The following is a 19,373-nucleotide window of genomic DNA, read 5'->3' on the forward strand; positions in this document are numbered from 1 at the left end:
CATCGGGAGAAGTGTGGGAGGGAGAGGGCTTGGGGGGAGGCAGGATAGGGATAAAATGCAAGGACACTAAGGACTTCCAGGAAAGAAGTTGGTATTTCAAAAAAGTGGATTTGGGGTGAAATTAGTGGGGGTAGAAAAGATCAAGGTTTTGGATGGGGGATGATAAGAGATGGTGGTGGACAGCTGTTTTAAAGACCTGGAGGGAGGAGTGGGATTGAAGAGAGTGAGGGAGTTTGTTCCAGAGGCGGGAGAAAAGAGGAATGAAGGAGTGAAGGTGAGCAGAGAGTCTTGATTTTGGCAGTTTAACCATAAGAGGGTTGCAGGCAGATCTTGTGCGACCTGTAAGAATATTTGGGGGACAGAGCCGAGAGAGAGCTGGAGGAGCAAGGCCGGAGAGGAGTCGGTAGAAGACAGAAAGACCACCAACCTGCCTGCGGTGAGTAAGTGAAAGGCCCTCGGAGGTTGAAAGGCTTCATCGCGGGAGATTCCAATGATTCTGAACGCTTTGGTTTCAACAGCGTGAAGACGAGCTAGGTGTGAGGCAGGAGCGCCAGCCCAGAGGGGAGAGCAGTATTCCATTGAGCTGTGGATGAAAGCCTTATATGTGGTGAGGAGCTCAGGTCCCACATTGAGCAATTAGGTATGAATTGAGCAATCAGGTATGAGCAATTCAATTGATTGTACATGATTTAGAAACACACCTTTCTATATAAGGTCCCACAGTTGACAGTGCATGTCAGAGCAGAAACTCTACCAAGAAGTCCAAGGAAGTGTCTGTATAACTCCGAGATAGAATTGTGAGGAAGCATAGATCTGGGGAAGGGTATGAAATAATTTCTAGAGTGTTGAATGTTCCCAAGAGCACAGTGAGCTCCATCATTAGGAAATGGAAAGAAAATGGAATGACCCAGACTCTTCCTAGAGCTGGCCGTCCGACCTAACTGAGCAACCAGGTAAAAAGGACCTTGGTCAGGGAGGTGACCAAGAACCCAATGACTACTCTGACAGAACTACAGAGTTCCTTGGCTGAGATGGGCGAATCTTCCAGAAGGACAACAGTATCTGCAGCCCCTCAAAAAATTCGGCTTTATGGGAGAGTGGCCAGACGGAAGTCATTCCTGAAAAAAAGGCAAACGACAGCACACCTGGAGTTTGAAAAAAGTCATGGGAAAGCCTCCGAGAGCATGAGGCAAAATATTATGTGGTCTGATGAGACGAAAATTTAACTCTTTGACCTGAATGCAAAGCGTTACGTCCGGTGAAAACTGAACACAGGTCGTCATCACCCATCTAATACTATTCCTACCATGAAGCATGGTGGTTGCAGCATCATGCTATGGGGATGCCTTTCAGTGGCAGGGACTGTGAGTCTTGTAAGAATATAGGGGACAATTAAATGAGCCAAATGCAGGCAAATCCTTGAGGAGAACCTGCCTCAGAGTGCAAAAGACCTTAGATGGCACTGTACATTGAATATGGCATGCAAGTTCATTATAAATGGCATGGTGATGCTAAGTTGGATTAATATAAAAGCGAAATGTGGTTACTTTGGTAATACAGTTTTTCATAGATTAAGTAAGTATACACGGATGTGGTACTGGCGTGATGGGACAAGTGGCCTCATCCTGTGTCTCATGGTGTGTATAGACTGGGAGCTAGATTGCCATATTGATGCACAGACAACTTCCTTAGCAGGATCCTGGGAATGAGTTGCTTTGAGGTTTCTGTTAGACTATGACCTGGCAACACGTTCCTCGGACTTGATGCAGAGGAGCTTTTCAACACAAAAGATAGGACGTTGCAATAAGAGAACAAGTTTGCCATCCTGCTCCTAGTGTTTACCCAGCTTAGGTTTTCTTGTGTATATGTTGTCTTTGTTAATACTTTGCAAAACATTGGTACATGGCTTGCTTTTGTTTTGTAAAGTTTTGTCTTGTAAAGTTACACCGCTCCAATTCACCAGAGGAGTATCAGGACTTTTCCCCATTATAATCAAACTAATAAAATAATCAATGCTATGGACCGTAAGTCTCATAGCTTCTCCAACCACCTGAACTCTAATTATCAGTTTGGTTTCTGTCCTGCTTGACTATCTGTGAGATATCCTCTCTGTGCACGAGCAGCAGATGGCCTTGGTTGGCATCCTCTCTCATGTTTCAGAGGCCCTGTGCTATATTGTGGGACTAATCTTGTTCTTGGTCTACATTAGTGACTTTCTCCCTCCCTGAAAAACCATCTCATTTTGCAGATGACGCCACATTCTGCCAGACTTTCACATCACTCTGTTACACAGCTTGTGGTAGTTTCCATATCCACCGATCTAGAGGAAATTAGCAAATATGCATTTACTTGAAGCACATCTTTCAATGAAAAAAAATCTCACACTCACTCTTTCCCTCCATACGGTTCGGCTGGTAAATCCCACAAGCCATTTCTGTGGCCAGACATTGGATGAGGTAGAGTGTATGAAGCTGATTAGCATCACATTCGGCCACAACCTGTGCTGGACAGATTATTCTGCGAGACGGGCCTACAGAGCTGACCAGCGTCTTGGAATCCTCCACAGAGCCAAGTCTTTTCTTGGTCCTTTTCAACTCAAAATGATGTACAAATCCTTCATTAAAAATGCCATAAAATAGACCACTTCTTTGTAGGCTGGTGAGTTGCCTCTAATATCCTCCTCCGCCCCCCTGGAGGTAGTGGAATTAAGGAAGTCAGGTGCTCTGAGTTATTGACATCTCTTGACATGAGGCTGCATCTCTAGATTGTGGTCTTCTCTGACTGCAGGAAAGTTGATGGCCTTGCCCTGTTTTACCAACCCTCTGCCAGTCTTGTACCGCCATCCTTTTGCTTTTATGTTTTTCATCCGTCCGCATTTCATTGTATCCGTCCCTCGTCCCTATTGATTCTATGCGTTCCTCGTCAAACCAATGCCTTATTACACGGCCCAAACCAAAGCTTCAGGCTCACTTCCGTTGCTTCATCTTCCTATTGTCCCATCTATGGAATCATCTCCTCAAAGCTGTTTTCCCACACGCTTCTCTCCTGTCCTTCAAGACTGAAAATCACTGCCACATTGTGATATCTCCCATCTCCTGTATGCATTCCGGAACATTCCCAAACTCACTGACCCCTTGCCTTCTTTCTTCTGAGTGCTTCCCTTCACCTATTTTACTGTCTGAGCATTCTTGTCTACCTATTTCACAAGACACCTCTGTGAGTTTGTTGATCCTCCACTCATCATCCAGCTCTCACAAGTCTCAATTGTGACAATATATATATATTTTTTGTTAAATACACCAAAGTTGAGATTCTTTTCTCGGGGTTTGTGTTCTCCCCTCAACTGGCCATTTAGGCCTTTTCCTCACACACTTAATGCTCTTTCCCCTTAAATATTTACGAATGTTTATGAATGCGGACATGTTATTTTAAAGATTAGGGCCTCAGATATGTAAATATTACACAAAGTAATAAACTACAACATAACTTATAAATTCTTTCCTTCCAAAGACTCTTCCTCCACTGTGGTTGTTCCAGAGGAAACCTCATCAGTGGCAACAGAACCTATAAATGGCTCAAATGGAACCAAGAGGACAACACCAGCTGACTTGCTTGATGCTTCTAATGAGAGGTAACAGTGGAAAGATAGCGCAAAAGGTAAAGGTGATGATGGAGGAATGGAAAGAGGAAAGAAGTAAAGGGAATGTTCAAGACAAAAGACGGGCTGTGTGAGGTGGTGGTTAAAGAGGTGTGGGGTGGTGGTTAAAGAGGTGTGGGGTGGTGGTTAAAGAGGTGTGGGGTGGTGGTTAAAGAGGTGTGGGGTGGTGGTTAAAGAGATGTGGGGTGGTGGTTAAAGAGATGTGGGGTGGTGGTTAAAGAGGTGTGGGGTGGTGGTTAAAGAGGTGTGGGGTGGTGGTTAAAGAGGTGTGGGGTGGTGGTTAAAGAGGTGTGGGGTGGTGGTTAAAGAGGTGTGGGGTGGTGGTTAAAGAGGTGTGGGGTGGTGGTTAAAGAGGTGTGGGGTGGTGGTTAAAGAGGTGTGGGGTGGTGGTTAAAGAGGTGTGGGGTGGTGGTTAAAGAGGTGCGGGGTTGTGGGAAGGGGGCGCAGAAGTCAAAAATTGCACTTTTATTTTTCCACTTGTTAATTTTTAATTTACTGAGCACATTTGGGTAAGATAACCCATCATGTCTTCGTGTGAAGTTGAATTGTAACGTAATTTTCTCACATTGCAGGGAGACTGATGGACAATGGGAGGATGAGGTGATTTATGATGAAGTGTCCTTTGAACCTCAACCCAGCATTCCCTCAAGTGGGTAATGAACCCTGGCCCAAAGTATTTACAAATAACGTCCCGTTACACTTTCACTGATGTTAATGACCGAGCACACCTTGTTCAATGACGATGCTGTGCCATGTCTTGTTCAGTGACGGTGCTGTGCCATGTCTTGTTCACCGACGATGCTGTGCCATGTCTTGTTCACCGACGGTGCTGTGCCATGTCTTGTTCACCGTCGGTGCTGTGCCATGTCTTGTTCACCGACGATGCTGTGCCATGTCTTGTTCAATGACGATGCTGTGCCATGTCTTGTTCAATGATGATGCTGTGCCATGTCTTGTTCAATGACGATGCTGTGCCATGTCTTGTTCACCGACGTTGCTGTGCCATGTCTTGTTCAATGATGATGCTGTGCCATGTCTTATTCACCGACGATGCTGTGCCATGTCTTGTTCAATGACGATGCTGTGCCATGTCTTGTTCACTGATGATGCTGTGCCATGTCTTGTTCACCGACGATGCTGTGCCATGTCTTGTTCACCGATGATGCTGTGCCATGTCTTGTTCAATGATGATGCTGTGCCATGTCTTGTTCAATGATGATGCTGTGCCATGTCTTGTTCACCGACGGTGCTGTGCCATGTCTTGTTCACCGATGATGCTGTGCCATGTCTTGTTCACCGCCGATGCTGTGCCATGTCTTGTTCACCGATGATGCTGTGCTATGTCTTGTTCAATGACAATGCTGTGCCATGTCTTGTTCACTGATGATGCTGTGCTATGTCTTGTTCAATGATGATGCTGTGCTATGTCTTGTTCACCGCCGGTGCTGTGCCATGTCTTGTTCACCGACGATGCTGTGCCATGTCTTGTTCACAGCCGGTGCTGTGCCATGTCTTGTTCACCGACGATGCTGTGCCATGTCTTGTTCACAGATGGTGGTGTGCCATGTCTTGTTCAATGACGATGCTGTGCCATGTCTTGTTCAACGACGATGCTGTGCCATGTCTTGTTCACCGACGATGCTGTGCCATGTCTTGTTCACCGACGGTGCTGTGCCATGTCTTGTTCACCGATGATGCTGTGCCATGTCTTGTTCACCGATGATGCTGTGCCATGTCTTGTTTACCGACGATGCTGTGCCATGTCTTGTTCAATGACGATGCTGTGCCATGTCTTGTTCACCGAACGGTGGTGTGCCATGTCTTGTTCACCGATGATGCTGTGCCATGTCTTGTTCACCGACGGTGCTGTGCCATGTCTTGTTCACCGAAGGTGCTGTGCCATGTCTTGTTCACCGAAGGTGCTGTGCCATGTCTTGTTCACGGACGGTGCTGTGCCATGTCTTGTTCAATGACGATGCTGTGCCATGTCTTGTTCACCGTCGGTGCTGTGCCATGTCTTGTTCAATGACGATGCTGTGCCATGTCTTGTTCACCGACGATGCTGTGCCATATCTTGTTCACCGACGATGCTGTGCCATATCTTGTTCACCGACGATGCTGTGCCATGTCTTGTTCAATGACGATGCTGTGCCATGTCTTGTTCATCGACGATGCTGTGCCATGTCTTGTTCAATGACGATGCTGTGCCATGTCTTGTTCACCGACGGTGCTGTGCCATGTCTTGTTCACCGAACGGTGCTGTGCCATGTCTTGTTCACCGACGATGCTGTGCCATGTCTTGTTCAATGACGATGCTGTGCCATGTCCTGTTCACCGATGGTGCTGTGCCATGTCTTGTTCACCGATGATGCTGTGCCATGTCTTGTTCACCGATGATGCTGTGCCATGTCTTGTTCACCGAACAATGCTGTACCATGTCTTGTTTCCCGGCGATGCTGTGCCATGTCTTGTTCACCGACGATGCTGTGCCATGTCTTGTTCACCGATGATGCTGTGCCATGTCTTGTTTACCGACGATGCTGTGCCATGTCTTGTTCAATGACGATGCTGTGCCATGTCTTGTTCACCGACGGTGCTGTGCCATGTCTTTTTCACCGACGATGCTGTGCCATGTCTTGTTCATCGACGATGCTGTGACATGTCTTGTTCAATGACGATGCTGTGCCATGTCTTGTTCACCGGCGATGCTGTGCCATGTCTTGTTCACCGACGATGCTGTGCCATATCTTGTTCACCGACGATGCTGTGCCATGTCTTGTTCAATGACGATGCTGTGCCATGTCTTGTTCACCGACGATGCTGTGCCATATCCTGTTCACCGACGATGCTGTGCCATGTCTTGTTCAATGATGATGCTGTGCCATGTCTTGTTCATCGACGATGCTGTGCCATGTCTTGTTTCCCGACGATGCTGTGCCATGTCTTGTTCAATGACGATGCTGTGCCATGTCTTGTTCACCGACGGTGCTGTGCCATGTCTTGTTCACCGACGATGCTGTGCCATATCTTGTTCACCGACGATGCTGTGCCATATCTTGTTCACCGACGATGCTGTGCCATGTCTTGTTCAATGATGATGCTGTGCCATGTCTTGTTCACCGACGATGCTGTGCCATGTCTTGTTCACCGACGGTGCTGTACCATGTCTTGTTCATGGACGGTGCTGTGCCATGTCTTGTTCACCGGCGGTGCTGTGCCATGTCTTGTTCACCGGCGGTGCTGTGCCATGTCTTGTTCACCGAACAATGCTGTACCATGTCTTGTTCACCGTCTATGCTGTGCCATGTCTTGTTCACCGACGGGGCTGTGCCATGTCTTGTTCACCGACGGTGCTGTACCATGTCTTGTTCACGGACGATGCTGTACCATGTCTTGTTCACCGACGATGCTGTGCCATGTCTTGTTCATCGACGGTGCTGTGCCCTGATCATAATCCTGATATAAAGTTTTTATTTTATATTTCTCCCAATTACTCGCACTACCACATTATTGTGGGAGCGGCCAGGGAATGTTTTTTTTGGCCAATTTTTTTCATGAACTGGCTGACCAGGTCCGACATTCATGTTCTGGTTTTGAGATACACCACATTTTCCAATACTCCGGTAATTGAATAAAACTAGGGCATGCCCGTACTATATATAAGCTAGGACGTGCCCGTACGTGGGTGCCCGTTCCTTGCAAAAAAAAAAAAACTGCAAAAAAAAAAAAAACTGCAAAAAAAAAACAATGGTTTGGTCCATTCGCAACGACCACAGAACCCCCCCCCCCTCTATTTACATGAATGGTTTGGTCCATTCGCAAAGCCAAAGCGAACGACCACAGAACCCCCCCCCTCTATTTACATGAATGGTTTGGTCCATTCGCAAAGCCAAAGCGAACGACCACAGAACCCCCCCCCCTCTATTTACATGAATGGTTTGGTCCATTCGCAACGGCAAAGCGAACGGCGAACGGCTAAATCGCCATAGCTCGGTAAGTACTTGTCCGATTAATTTCAAACCTTGAAAAGGCACATCCTCGGGTCCCCAGCAATATACCTGGCAAGTTTCAAGTATATCGGACCGGTAGTTGTCGAGAAACAGCGGTCACAGACAAACGTACAGACGTTGTCGCGATCCCGTCTGGGGAATGTATCCCAGCACGGAATACGGACGTAAATGTCCGGGCTTCAAGTAATCCACGGAGTGGACAAAAGAGACGTAATCAACACAATTGTGTTTTAATCGGCCTTCTAGGGGTAAGGCACGATGCTTTATTGGCTCGATCACAAAAACCATGAAAGGTAACAAATGGAATAGGCTGCACAAGCCTGCAGGAACGGTCGGCCACAGACGCTCCCACGAGACGCAGGTAAGATCCTCGCGGCTCCAATCGACGAGCTCCGGGACTCCAAGGATACCAGGATGGAATACCACACAAGGCCGCCAGGAACGGTCGGCCAGGAGCTCCAACACGAAGCAGGCAATATAGGACTCACAGTTCCAATCTACGATCTCCGGGAATCACTCGTTCTCTTCCGGAATCACTCACTCGTACAATCCATAACTATATACGATCAGCACAACTCGCTGTCGTGAGGCGTAACGAAAGTCCCCTCGCCTCGAGGCCTCGAACCTCCGAGCTGCGTCCGTATCATCAGATGGCGGCCGCGCTCTCTGACCCTCCACCAATCACGTCCCGACTCGCCTCCCAATCGCGTGAGGCTCCCAGCAGGTTACGTCACGTTGTGGGCGGGGCACTCATTTGGGTGAGAACAAAGGTGGTTTCACCGGGGTTTTCTCACAGTCCTCCCCCCCTAAGTAAAAACCCCGTCGAATAGACGGCGTTTTTAAAACCAGTATTTGTAGTAGGTGCAAATCACATGGCAAGATGATGGCGGTAATTGCTAACAGGCAATTAACGCAATTAACAATTACTAACACTTATTAACTACAATAACGAAACAACGCAACAATACAACGCAACGCAATGGCGCAACACAATAACGCAACAATAACGCACTTATTAACGCAACAGGCAATTAACAGGCGTTAACAGGGTAAACAATGAACCAGTTTTGTTTTTTTTTTCACACACAATATTAAACACCATACACCCCATTAACATCTACCCCACAAGAGTTACACTTCACCCAAAGCACAATAGAGAAACAAGGGAGCCAAACTCAAGGTGGGGAAACATTTACAGGAAGGAAACGGACCGAGACCTAGAGCGGCGGGTTCTCCTCCGGTGTCGAGAACGACAGTCATATGCGTAATGACCCCTTTCACCGCACTGGTAACATCGATCTTTCGGGTCGAACGGCCTGCGGACCAAAGGGCGTCTGAAACGAGGCCGCCGCGACATGCCATTCGACATCTCGACGCACACCCGCGATCCGCAAATTAACCTTCCATCAAGGGCTCTGACCGAATCTTCAGCATCTCGTGGATCTTCAAACTCAACAACTGCGAATCCAGGTGGGTTCCGAGCAACCCATACGTTGCGGAGTGGTCCGTAATGCCCGAAGACCCTCCCTAGCTCGGCTCTCGCTGCTCCATTGCCCAGGTTTCCCACATATACCTTAGCATTAGCGTTCCTGCTGAATCGCGACATGGCGGGAGCGGTCCCTGAGGAGCACGGCACCTGAGGTTGGCTTGACGGGAGGCTCGGGTGGACTTCAGCTGACGCAACGTCACCGTCGGAAACTGGAGTCGAGGCGCTAGGCTCCTCGGGCCAGAGTGAAGATATGTCTGACTCCGCCCCTCTCTCCGCCTGTTTACTCTGGGCTCTAGGGACCCCCCCACAGGTCAGAGTCAATGACTCCTCCCTGGCTATGGCATCATTGCCAATCAGCAAGGAGACCCCGGGTATAGGGTAGTAGGGTACTACCACACAGGTCACTGGACCCTTAAAAATGTCACTCCGGACCTCGAGGAGGGCAAGGGGGTACCGGCCAAGAACCCGGTCAATGCCCCGAAGGAGGGTATACTCGCCGGTATAACGCATCTGAGAGGCCGGAACTACCCCCACCCGGAGAACACACCGTGTCGCCCCAGTATCCCGAAGGTATTTGGTCTCAAACTTCAGCATCGAATCGGGGCCACCCACTAAGGCTGTCCCTGAATACTCCTGATGCAGTGGATGAATGGAATTAGCCCCGGTGGCAGTGACCTCGGTCACCGATGCCACCGTCGTGTGCGAGGGCCCGGCGGATGAGTTCCACTGATCTCCCTCCGACTTAACAGGAGGGTTGCCTCGGTAGGCCGGACTGGCGGGATTAGAGAAACAGCGGTTTTCACCGTGCCCCACGCGTTTGCAGAAATCGCACCAGGGCCCTGCCCTGGTCTGCGGCTCGCGAGCGCCCCCAGTGGAGGTCATCGGAGAACCCTTCCCCTCGATCCAGCCGCCGGGCAGACGGGGGGCGGTCTTGATCGCAGACTCCTCCGTCTTACGAAGCGACTGCGTGACTTGCAGCATTTTGCACGCCAAAACATGTTTATCAATAAGGTTGACGCAGTCTGCCAAGGAAACAGTGTCTTTGTCGACAAGAAACAATGCTAAGTCAGGCGGAAGCTGTTGATCGATACGGTAACGCACCAGGAGTTCCGCAACCGCTTGAGGTAACTCCACCTTGCTCCCCTTGAACCATCTCTGCAGCTGTTCCAACAAGGCCCGCGAATGTTCCTCATAGGTTTGACTGGACTCACGAGTCCAGCTGAAAAAATTTCTCCTATAAATACATGCGGACACCGCATAGGCATTCAAAATCTCGGCCTTCAATGCCCTGTATTTGTTTGCGTCCTCGGTTGCCATCCTCGCATATACCTCCCTCGCCTTCTCAGATAGATGGCTCACAAGATGGCCGACCCACAAGCTCTCATCAATGCCACCGGCAGCCAACAACTTCTCCGCCATCTCCAGATACGCTTCTGGCTTCGTGTCTCCCGTCCAGTCCGGCAAACGAACATGAACAGTTTCCGGGACTCTTGCAGCAGACCCCTCTGCCCGCAGTCGTTCAGTCAACATTCGCAACTCATGCTCTCTGACGCGTTCAGCTTCTGCTGCCGCATGCTCTCTCGCTGCTGCCGCACGCTCTCCCTCTGCTGCTGCCGCACGCTCTCTCTCTGCTGCCGCATGCTCTCTCTCTGCTGCTGCACGCTCTCCCTCTGCTGCTGCCGCACGCTCTCTCTCTCTCTCACGCTCTCTCTCTGCTGCCGCATGCTCTCTCTCTGCTGCCGCATGCTCTCTCTCTGCTGCCGCATGCTCTCTCTCTGCTGCCGCAGCACGCTCTGCCTCTGCCCTGTCATTCTCCCTGTTATACATGTCAAGTTGTTGAACCGGAGTCAGCCCGGTCCAGAAGGGCGAACGCATGCATTTAGTCATGATGGAATCGCTTCCTAACATCTCGGGTTGAGTGACCGGGTCAAGGCTGCTTGCGTCGCTCACCTCGCCACCCACGTGACTGTCAACATGATCAGGTTGAACTCTCACTTCCCTGGTCGACATAGCTTGGCTACGAGTTATCATACGACCAGGCACAAAACACAACCTCAACACAACGCTCAAACACAACGCTCTGTTGGGGAAATACGACACAACTACGCAATATCACCCGCACATCAAATTGCCAATGAGAAAAATACCACGTACAAATACTCACGTTTTTTTTTTTTTTTTTTCGGTTGTTTGGAGGGATCCGAGGCTATTCGCTTATTCTTTGTCGGTTGTTTGGAGGGATCCGAGGCTATTCACTTCTCTGCCCAAGACAGCGTCCTACGGCGAGAAAGTTCCTCCCAGACGGCGTCCGCTGGTGAGAAGGCGATGAACAGATGCCAGAAGATGTCGTCCACTGCAGAATTCCCGTCTCAATCGAATGGCTCTTACTTGAATGATCCTAGGACGAGCAACCCATTTGTCGCGATCCCGTCTGGGGAATGTATCCCAGCACGGAATACGGACGTAAATGTCCGGGCTTCAAGTAATCCACGGAGTGGACAAAAGAGACGTAATCAACACAATTGTGTTTTAATCGGCCTTCTAGGGGTAAGGCACGATGCTTTATTGGCTCGATCACAAAAACCATGAAAGGTAACAAATGGAATAGGCTGCACAAGCCTGCAGGAACGGTCGGCCACAGACGCTCCCACGAGACGCAGGTAAGATCCTCGCGGCTCCAATCGACGAGCTCCGGGACTCCAAGGATACCAGGATGGAATACCACACAAGGCCGCCAGGAACGGTCGGCCAGGAGCTCCAACACGAAGCAGGCAATATAGGACTCACAGTTCCAATCTACGATCTCCGGGAATCACTCGTTCTCTTCCGGAATCACTCACTCGTACAATCCATAACTATATACGATCAGCACAACTCGCTGTCGTGAGGCGTAACGAAAGTCCCCTCGCCTCGAGGCCTCGAACCTCCGAGCTGCGTCCGTATCATCAGATGGCGGCCGCGCTCTCTGACCCTCCACCAATCACGTCCCGACTCGCCTCCCAATCGCGTGAGGCTCCCAGCAGGTTACGTCACGTTGTGGGCGGGGCACTCATTTGGGTGAGAACAAAGGTGGTTTCACCGGGGTTTTCTCACAACGTACAGACGTACAAACGTACAAACGTACAGAGATTACTGGAATTATAGATAGATGAACAAGTGGAAATTGAGACCATTCTATGGACTGTAAATAATCAGCTTTCAGGACTGCTTTTTAATCTTGATGGAATTTCCAGAGGTCAATTGATGCTTGTGAAGTGATGAAAACAAAATTAGGTAATGAGGGTGCATTTGCAAAAATGAAGTACCAAGGTTGAATTATGATGCTGCGACTGACTTTGTCAGTTGCAGGTAAGAGAAATTTTATTGGCAAAAAGAATACTCCTTACTTGACCTTGGCAAAAAAAAAATACTCCTAGGAATCTAGGCATGTTCAATCTGGGCTTTTATCTGGTTTGTGAAAGCTTGTTATAACCAAGATCCCAACACTGGATCTTTTTTTTTTTTTTTTTTGTATACTAAGTCAAGGCTTGTGCATGAGCCGACACATAAAACATAACAAAGGGAGCGGGAGACAATAAGGGGACAGAAAGGGAAGCACAACAACAGTAGAGAACAATGCCCAGACGGCAACTGGCTTTGGAGGCCAGCTTGGAAATGTGGTTTTCGCAGGAAAGATCATGGCAGATAGTGAGACCCAAAAGCTTGAGTGACAGAACTTCTTGGAGAGGATTGTTGAGAAAGTAGATGGGAGGGTTTTCCAGTCGGTCTTTTCGGAGAGACATCGTGAGAGTGTGAGATTTGTCAGGATTGAAAGACATGCTCCACTTGTTTGACCAGTTTGTGATTTTGTCCAGGTCTGCAGAGAGTGAGGAGGCTGCAGACTGCAGATCTGAGGGATGAGGTACGGAGCAACAGAGAGTGGAGTCATCAGCAAAGAGATAGAGAGGATTTTCCGGAGAGTTGGAGAGATCATTAATGAAGACCAGAAAAAGCACAGGGCCCAGAACACTGCCTTGGGGAACTCCAGCCTGAACAGGAAGGGGAGATGAGAGAATTTCATTTAGAGCCACACGTTGACTACGACAGGAGAAGAAGTCCACGAGCCATGCATGGAGATTTCCATGGACACCATAAGAGGAGAGTTTGGTGAGCAGAGCTGGGTGCCAGACTGTACCGAAGGCACGAGATATGTCAAGGGAGACAGCTCTGATTTCCTGTTTGGTGTTGAGGACCTCCATCCATTGTTGAGACAGCAGAAGCAGCATGTCGAGAGTAGAGCGACCTGGTTTTAAAATCCAAATTGATTATCAGAGATCAAGCCATTGGAGAAGAGGAAGGATTTAATACCAGAAGCAATGATGGATTCCATGACATTGCTGATGATTGGGAGCAGGCTGATTGCTCTGTATTTGCAAGAATCTGTTTTTCACACATTTTTTGTGGAAAGCGGTAATGTTGGCTGATTTCAAAGCAGATGGCAGATGACCTTGATCAAAATAAAGGATGAAGGGAACAGAGAGAGGGTGAGATAGAGCGTCAGAGGAGGATTTTAGGACCCGCGGGCTGATGCCATCTGGTCCAGTTGCAGAATCAGAGTCGTGGTTTGACAGAAACTTCTCCACCTTGTCGGGGGAGAAGAACACAGAGTCCAGGAGCAGCAGGGTACGACTGGGTAATGTGGGTACAGAGAGAGATGAGTTTGGGACACAAGATTTTAAGGCAAACACAGAGTTGAGACATTTGGCTTTTTCATGTGCGGTGTCAGCTGTGTAGCCATTTGAGGTAAAGGAGAAGATGGAAGGGGAACAAACACCAATCTGTCCAGTCTTTCTGATCATATTTCATCCCTGTGTTGTTAATTGCGGTTTTAACCCATTATAATGTTGTATCTGGACCTACTTGGATTTGCCTTATGAAATATGTGTTTGTATGTCTCTGGCCTAACTCTTCAGGCCTCAGCTAGAAAACATGCTTCATTGGACTTAGGTCTGACACATAATCTTTCTTTTATACTGGGTGTATTCCTTTCATGCTTCCTGACGATGTATTTCAGCTCTTCTTTCCAAATTTATTGTTATGCCTCCGCTGACGAAGTCGCTGGAGGAATTTTGGTTTTTTATTTTATTTTTAATTTTTTAATTTTTTTGCATACAAGATCGAGGCTCGTGTAAGAGCTAAAGAGTTTGTGGTTGTCTGTCCGTCCTTGTGTCTGTGATAGGTTTTTGTTCCCGTGATAACTTAAGGACGGTTGAATGGAACAGTCAAACTTGTTACAAGTATGTATAATGGTGCAAAGATGAACGGATTCGATTTTGGGGTCAAGAGCTCAAAGGCCGAAGGTCAGAGGTCCCGTCAGATAAAAAATTGTTACGGAGCTAACTTGTGAACCAGTGATGTGAATTTGACCAAACTTGTTATAAGTATATATTATGATGCAAAGATGAACTGATTAGATTTTGGCATCAAGAAGTCAGCGGTCAAAGTTCAGAGGTCATGTCAGGTAAAAATGTGATACTTGAGAACAGCTGAAGGGAATTAAAACAAACTTGGCACAGGTATGTATAATGATGTAATAATATGGGTAGAGGTATATCGGTCAATGTTACGACGTCGAAGAGTGTTGCTCTAGTTTTCATAAAACTTTATTTAACAGGGGGAAAAGGCACTAACTCATTCCACTCGTTATTTCCTTCCATTGCTGATTCTTTATCCCTTTCATTCTCAACACCTCCTACTAGAATTTTTAAAATTCATTTAATAAAAGCTTACAATGACATTTTAACATGTTTACTTTTCTGTTTTTCCCCGACATGAACACCCCACGTTTTCTTCTTCTTTTTCATCTCGATCCCTTCATCTTCTTCACACAATTTATTTTCCAATTCTGTCAATTAATTAAATCGCTTGGTCCATGGACCATCCCTCTGAACTTACAGCATGATTTTCTTCCATGTTTTCAATAACCCTTCATTTCATCCACATCACAAAGTCTCTTTGTTTATCAGAATTAGAAATCATATGCAGTCAAGTCTGCAAAGGACGCCAGCATACGACCATCTATATATATAAAACACAGTTTGTGTGTGTGTGTGTGTGTGTGTGTGTGTGTGTGTGTGTGTGTGTGTGTGTGTGTAATGTTACCGATAGACTCCTAAACGGAGAGGCTTACGTGCTTGATATTTGGCATAGACATGGCCATTGAGCCTGGGACGAACATGGCCGAACTCAAAATATTTGACGATCCATATTTTTTATTCATATTTACCTCAGCGCATTTCAGCGCACGGAATCAACGGAATCAGAGCAGGTGGGCGCTGATTCGCTCAGAGCGATCACGTGATGATGCTATGAACGCTATGAACGATATGACGCTATGAACGCTATGACGCTATGACGCTATGAACGCTATGAAAAAAAAATCGCTATGACGCTATGAAACGCTATGAATGCTATGACGCTATGAACGCTATGACGCTATGACGCTATGACGCTATGAAAAAAAAAATCGCTATGACGCTATGAAACGCTATGAACACTATGACGCTATGAACGCTATGAACGATATGACGCTATGACCGCTATGACCGCTATGACGCTATGACGCTATGGAAAAAAAAAAATCGCTATGACGCTATGAAACGCTATGAACGCTATGACGCTATGAACGCTATGACGCTATGAACGCTATGCCGCTATGAAAAAAAAAATCGCTATGACGCTATGAAACGCTATGAACGCTATGACGCTATGAACGCTATAACGCTATGAAAAAAAAAATCACTATGACGCTATGAAACGCTATTACGCTATGAACGCTATGACGCTATGAACGCTATAACGCTATGAAAAAAAAAATCGCTCGCTTTGCCAAGGGGTTCGCTCCCCCCCCGTTCCCCTCCCCTCCCCTTCCCCCTCCCCCTCCCCTCCCCCGCCCGGCAATGCCGGGTACTTCTGCTAGTAAACTATAAACTCCTCTTGGACTGTACTTCTCTGCACAGCACTCTTGCCCCCTCCCGCTACATGTACCACACCACCCCAGTCACCCCCCCCCCCCACACCTCCATCCTATGTAAAATGTAATTAGTATAACTCAAGAATCCAATTGTACAGCCATGATTCTTTTGTTGTATATAGGTCTCAACCCTCTGGAGGAAAAGCAAACAATACGCTTCTGGGCAAAAACCCAAAACTTTTATTACAATGAGTATGGGCATAGGATGGAAGATGAATAACAGAAGGGCATTGACAGAAAGAAGAGGTAACTTCAAACAAAGAGCTGTGAGAATGTGAAGTAGTCTGCTCAGAAGGGTACAAGAAACAGAAAGTTTAAAAAAGGAGCAGGAACTACATTAAGATAGAAAATGAAGATATAGCAGGTAAAGGAAGGTGCCATGTCATTTTGTGCATCTATGTTTGGCAATGTTTTGTTTGTATAAAGATGTGCCTGATTGATGATGGGTAGGGAAATATCATGGTGTCTTTATCTTTTTGGCTGAGCTCAGCATGCTGTACAGGATTAATATATGTGATTGTTGAAAATAAATTTTGGTGGTGCACATTTGAATGGGTATTAGCCTACTCGTTTACCTTGTGAACTTGCTTTTGAATGATGAGATAGCCAATGTGAACTCATTCATTCACTTGGGGCAGAAGAGGTGAAAAGCAGGATAAGATTAGATTCTGTTTTAAAAATAACCTCCTGGCATCTGTTCCAACTACAGTATCCGGTGAGGATTTTATCTATGACCCAGTGACGCTTGTCGGTGGAGAAGTTGAGTCCGGGGTTGCAGACATTTCACCTGATGATTGCTGGAGCTCCAGTGAGTTTGAGAGCTACAGCGACGGAAGCGCTGATGAAGTAGATGAAGAAAGGCCTGGGCCTGCTGCTGCTCTTTCAGAAAAGTTGAAGAATAGCAAACGTCCAGTATGTTTGTACTGTTTGTTTTATTTATTGTATTTCCTCCCTTTTGTAACTAGCACTGTTCTGTTTAGTCTGGGTATATATATATATATACAGTCACGTGAAAAAGTAAGTACACCCCATGTAAAGTTTTGACTTTTTCAACATATTTCAACATACAGCTATTTGATCTTCATTTCAACAATACTGATAGATAAAGGTGATATGACATAACAAATATCATGAAACATTTACATTTTGTTGTCCATTCTATAATTTAAATAAACATAAATGCAAATTTCGCATGTGGAAAAAGTAAGTACACCCCTACATTTATCACTACTTCAAATACCTAAAATTAGAATCAGGTGCACCAGCTCAGGTGCAAATGATTAGAACATCGTTAGAGAGGATCTTGGAGGAACCTGTCTTATTTAAACCTCAGACATTTAGTTTGGTTTGCTCTTTGTTGTTGAAGTGTGCGGCGTCACCATGCCTAGATCAAAAGAGCTCTCTGAGGCCTTCAGAAAGAAGGTTATAGATGCCTACGAGTCTGGGAAGGGATTTAAAAAGATCTCCAAACAATTTGAAATCAATCATTCGACTGTCCGGAAGATCATCTCCAAGTGGAGAAGAATCCAAACAACTGCCAACTTGTTCAGGCCAGGCTGCCCTAGCAAGTTCAGCCCGAGAGCAGACCGCAAGATGCTGAAATAAGTCTCTAAGAAACCCAGAATGTCATCACGGGACCTACAGGTAGCTCTTGCAACTGTTGATGTCAAATTGCACGAGTCTACGATTAGAAAGAGGCTGCACAAATTTTATCTACATGGGAGGTGTGCGAGGAGGGAACCTTTTCTGTCCAGAAAGAACATCAGGGCAAGACTAAAGTTTGCCAATGAACACCTCGGCAAAGACCAGCACTTCTGGAACAATGTGCTCTGGACAGATGAGTCAAAGGTAGAGCTATTTGGCCACAGTACCAGAAGACATGTTTGGCGAAAACCAAAGACAGCATTTGACCACAAGAACCTGATACCAACTGTAAAGCATGGTGGTGGAAATATTATGGTTTGGGGCAGCTTCGCGTGATATATATGCATCAGGGCCTGGGCAGCTCACCGTCATAGAATCCACTATGAATTCTTCATTGTACCAGAGGGTGCTTGAGGATAATGTGAGGCCATCTGTCGGAAAGTTGAAGCTCAACCAAAGGTGGACCTTGCAACATGACAATGACCCTAAACATACCAGTAAATCCACCAAGGAGTGGCTGAAAATAAAAAAAATGGAGGGTTCTGGAATGGCCAAGTCAAAGCCCGGATCTAAATCCCATCGAGATGTTGTGCGGGGATTTGAAACTAGCTGTGTATGCAAGAAACCCCTCAAACATCGCACAGCTGAAAGATTTCTGCATGGAGGAGTGGGCAAAAATTTCTCCCAATCGATGTAGACTGGTAGACAGTTATAAGAAATGCCTAGTGAGGTTGTTTCTGCCAAAGGGGGCAATACCACCTATTAGAGAAAAGGGTGTGCTTACTTTTTCCTCATGTGAAATTTGCATTTATGTTTATTTAAATTATACAATGGACTACAAAATGTAAATGTTTCATGATATTTGTTATATTATATCACCTTTATCTATCAATATTGTTGAAATGAAGATCAAATAGCTGTATGTTGAAATATGTTGAAAAAGTCAAAACTTTACAGCGGGTGTACTTACTTTTTCACGTGACTGTGTATTTGCTTTGACCTTGTTCACAGGATTTATCTGTTGTAGCATTAACTCCATATTCCTCAAGGACAGCGAGAGGACTCCATCAGGCTCTTTCAATATGCATCTTGTTTTATTCAATGTCTACATAATGGTATCTCATGGAAGAGAGAGAATTGCTCAACCTGTCTTTTATCATCCAGGTGCAGGACTTCATGCGTGCAGCACGGGAAAACACAAAGGGAGGCCTCGAGAGGACCAAAGCAGCGGTTTTGAAACGTGGAAGGTCCCTTATGCTCAAGACGGCTCAAATGGCTGCTGGACAAGCTGTGCACGGTGAGAGGTGGGAACATTGTTTCAGGCAAGATAAACCAATAACGGCAAATATAAAACAAACAGGAAGGGGTGCGTGAGATTTTTCTTGGATCATAAGAAAAAAATCTTCAACAACAATGAAAACACAGGGACATAATATAAGATCAATATACTGTATATATATATATATATATATATATATATATATATATATATATATATATATATATATATATATATATATATATATATATATATGTATATATGTATATGTATATGTATAT

The 19,373-nt window shown here is 46.5% G+C and overlaps 1 protein-coding gene across 4 annotated transcripts in view; it reads left to right on the top strand.

Annotated features, from left to right (window-relative positions):
• The window catches only part of LOC137424653 (rho guanine nucleotide exchange factor 10), a 173,195-nt gene that overhangs the window by 88,513 nt on the left and 65,309 nt on the right, over window positions 1-19,373 (top strand). For all 4 annotated transcript variants that reach the window (XR_010983964.2, XM_068112349.2, XM_068112347.2 and 1 more), the window contains exons 5-8: window positions 3,511-3,631; window positions 4,231-4,307; window positions 16,879-17,081; window positions 18,978-19,110. Coding sequence is in view for 3 of the 4 variants with exons in the window: in XM_068112349.2 (XP_067968450.2) it covers window positions 3,511-3,631; window positions 4,231-4,307; window positions 16,879-17,081; window positions 18,978-19,110 (534 nt within the window). In the remaining variant the exon portion in view is untranslated. The remainder of the gene's footprint in view (window positions 1-3,510; window positions 3,632-4,230; window positions 4,308-16,878; window positions 17,082-18,977; window positions 19,111-19,373) is intronic.

Source organism: Myxine glutinosa, chromosome 4, assembly GCF_964187855.1.
Source record: "Myxine glutinosa chromosome 4, kmMyxGlut1.1, whole genome shotgun sequence".
In the NCBI taxonomy this organism is placed as follows: domain Eukaryota; kingdom Metazoa; phylum Chordata; class Myxini; order Myxiniformes; family Myxinidae; genus Myxine; species Myxine glutinosa.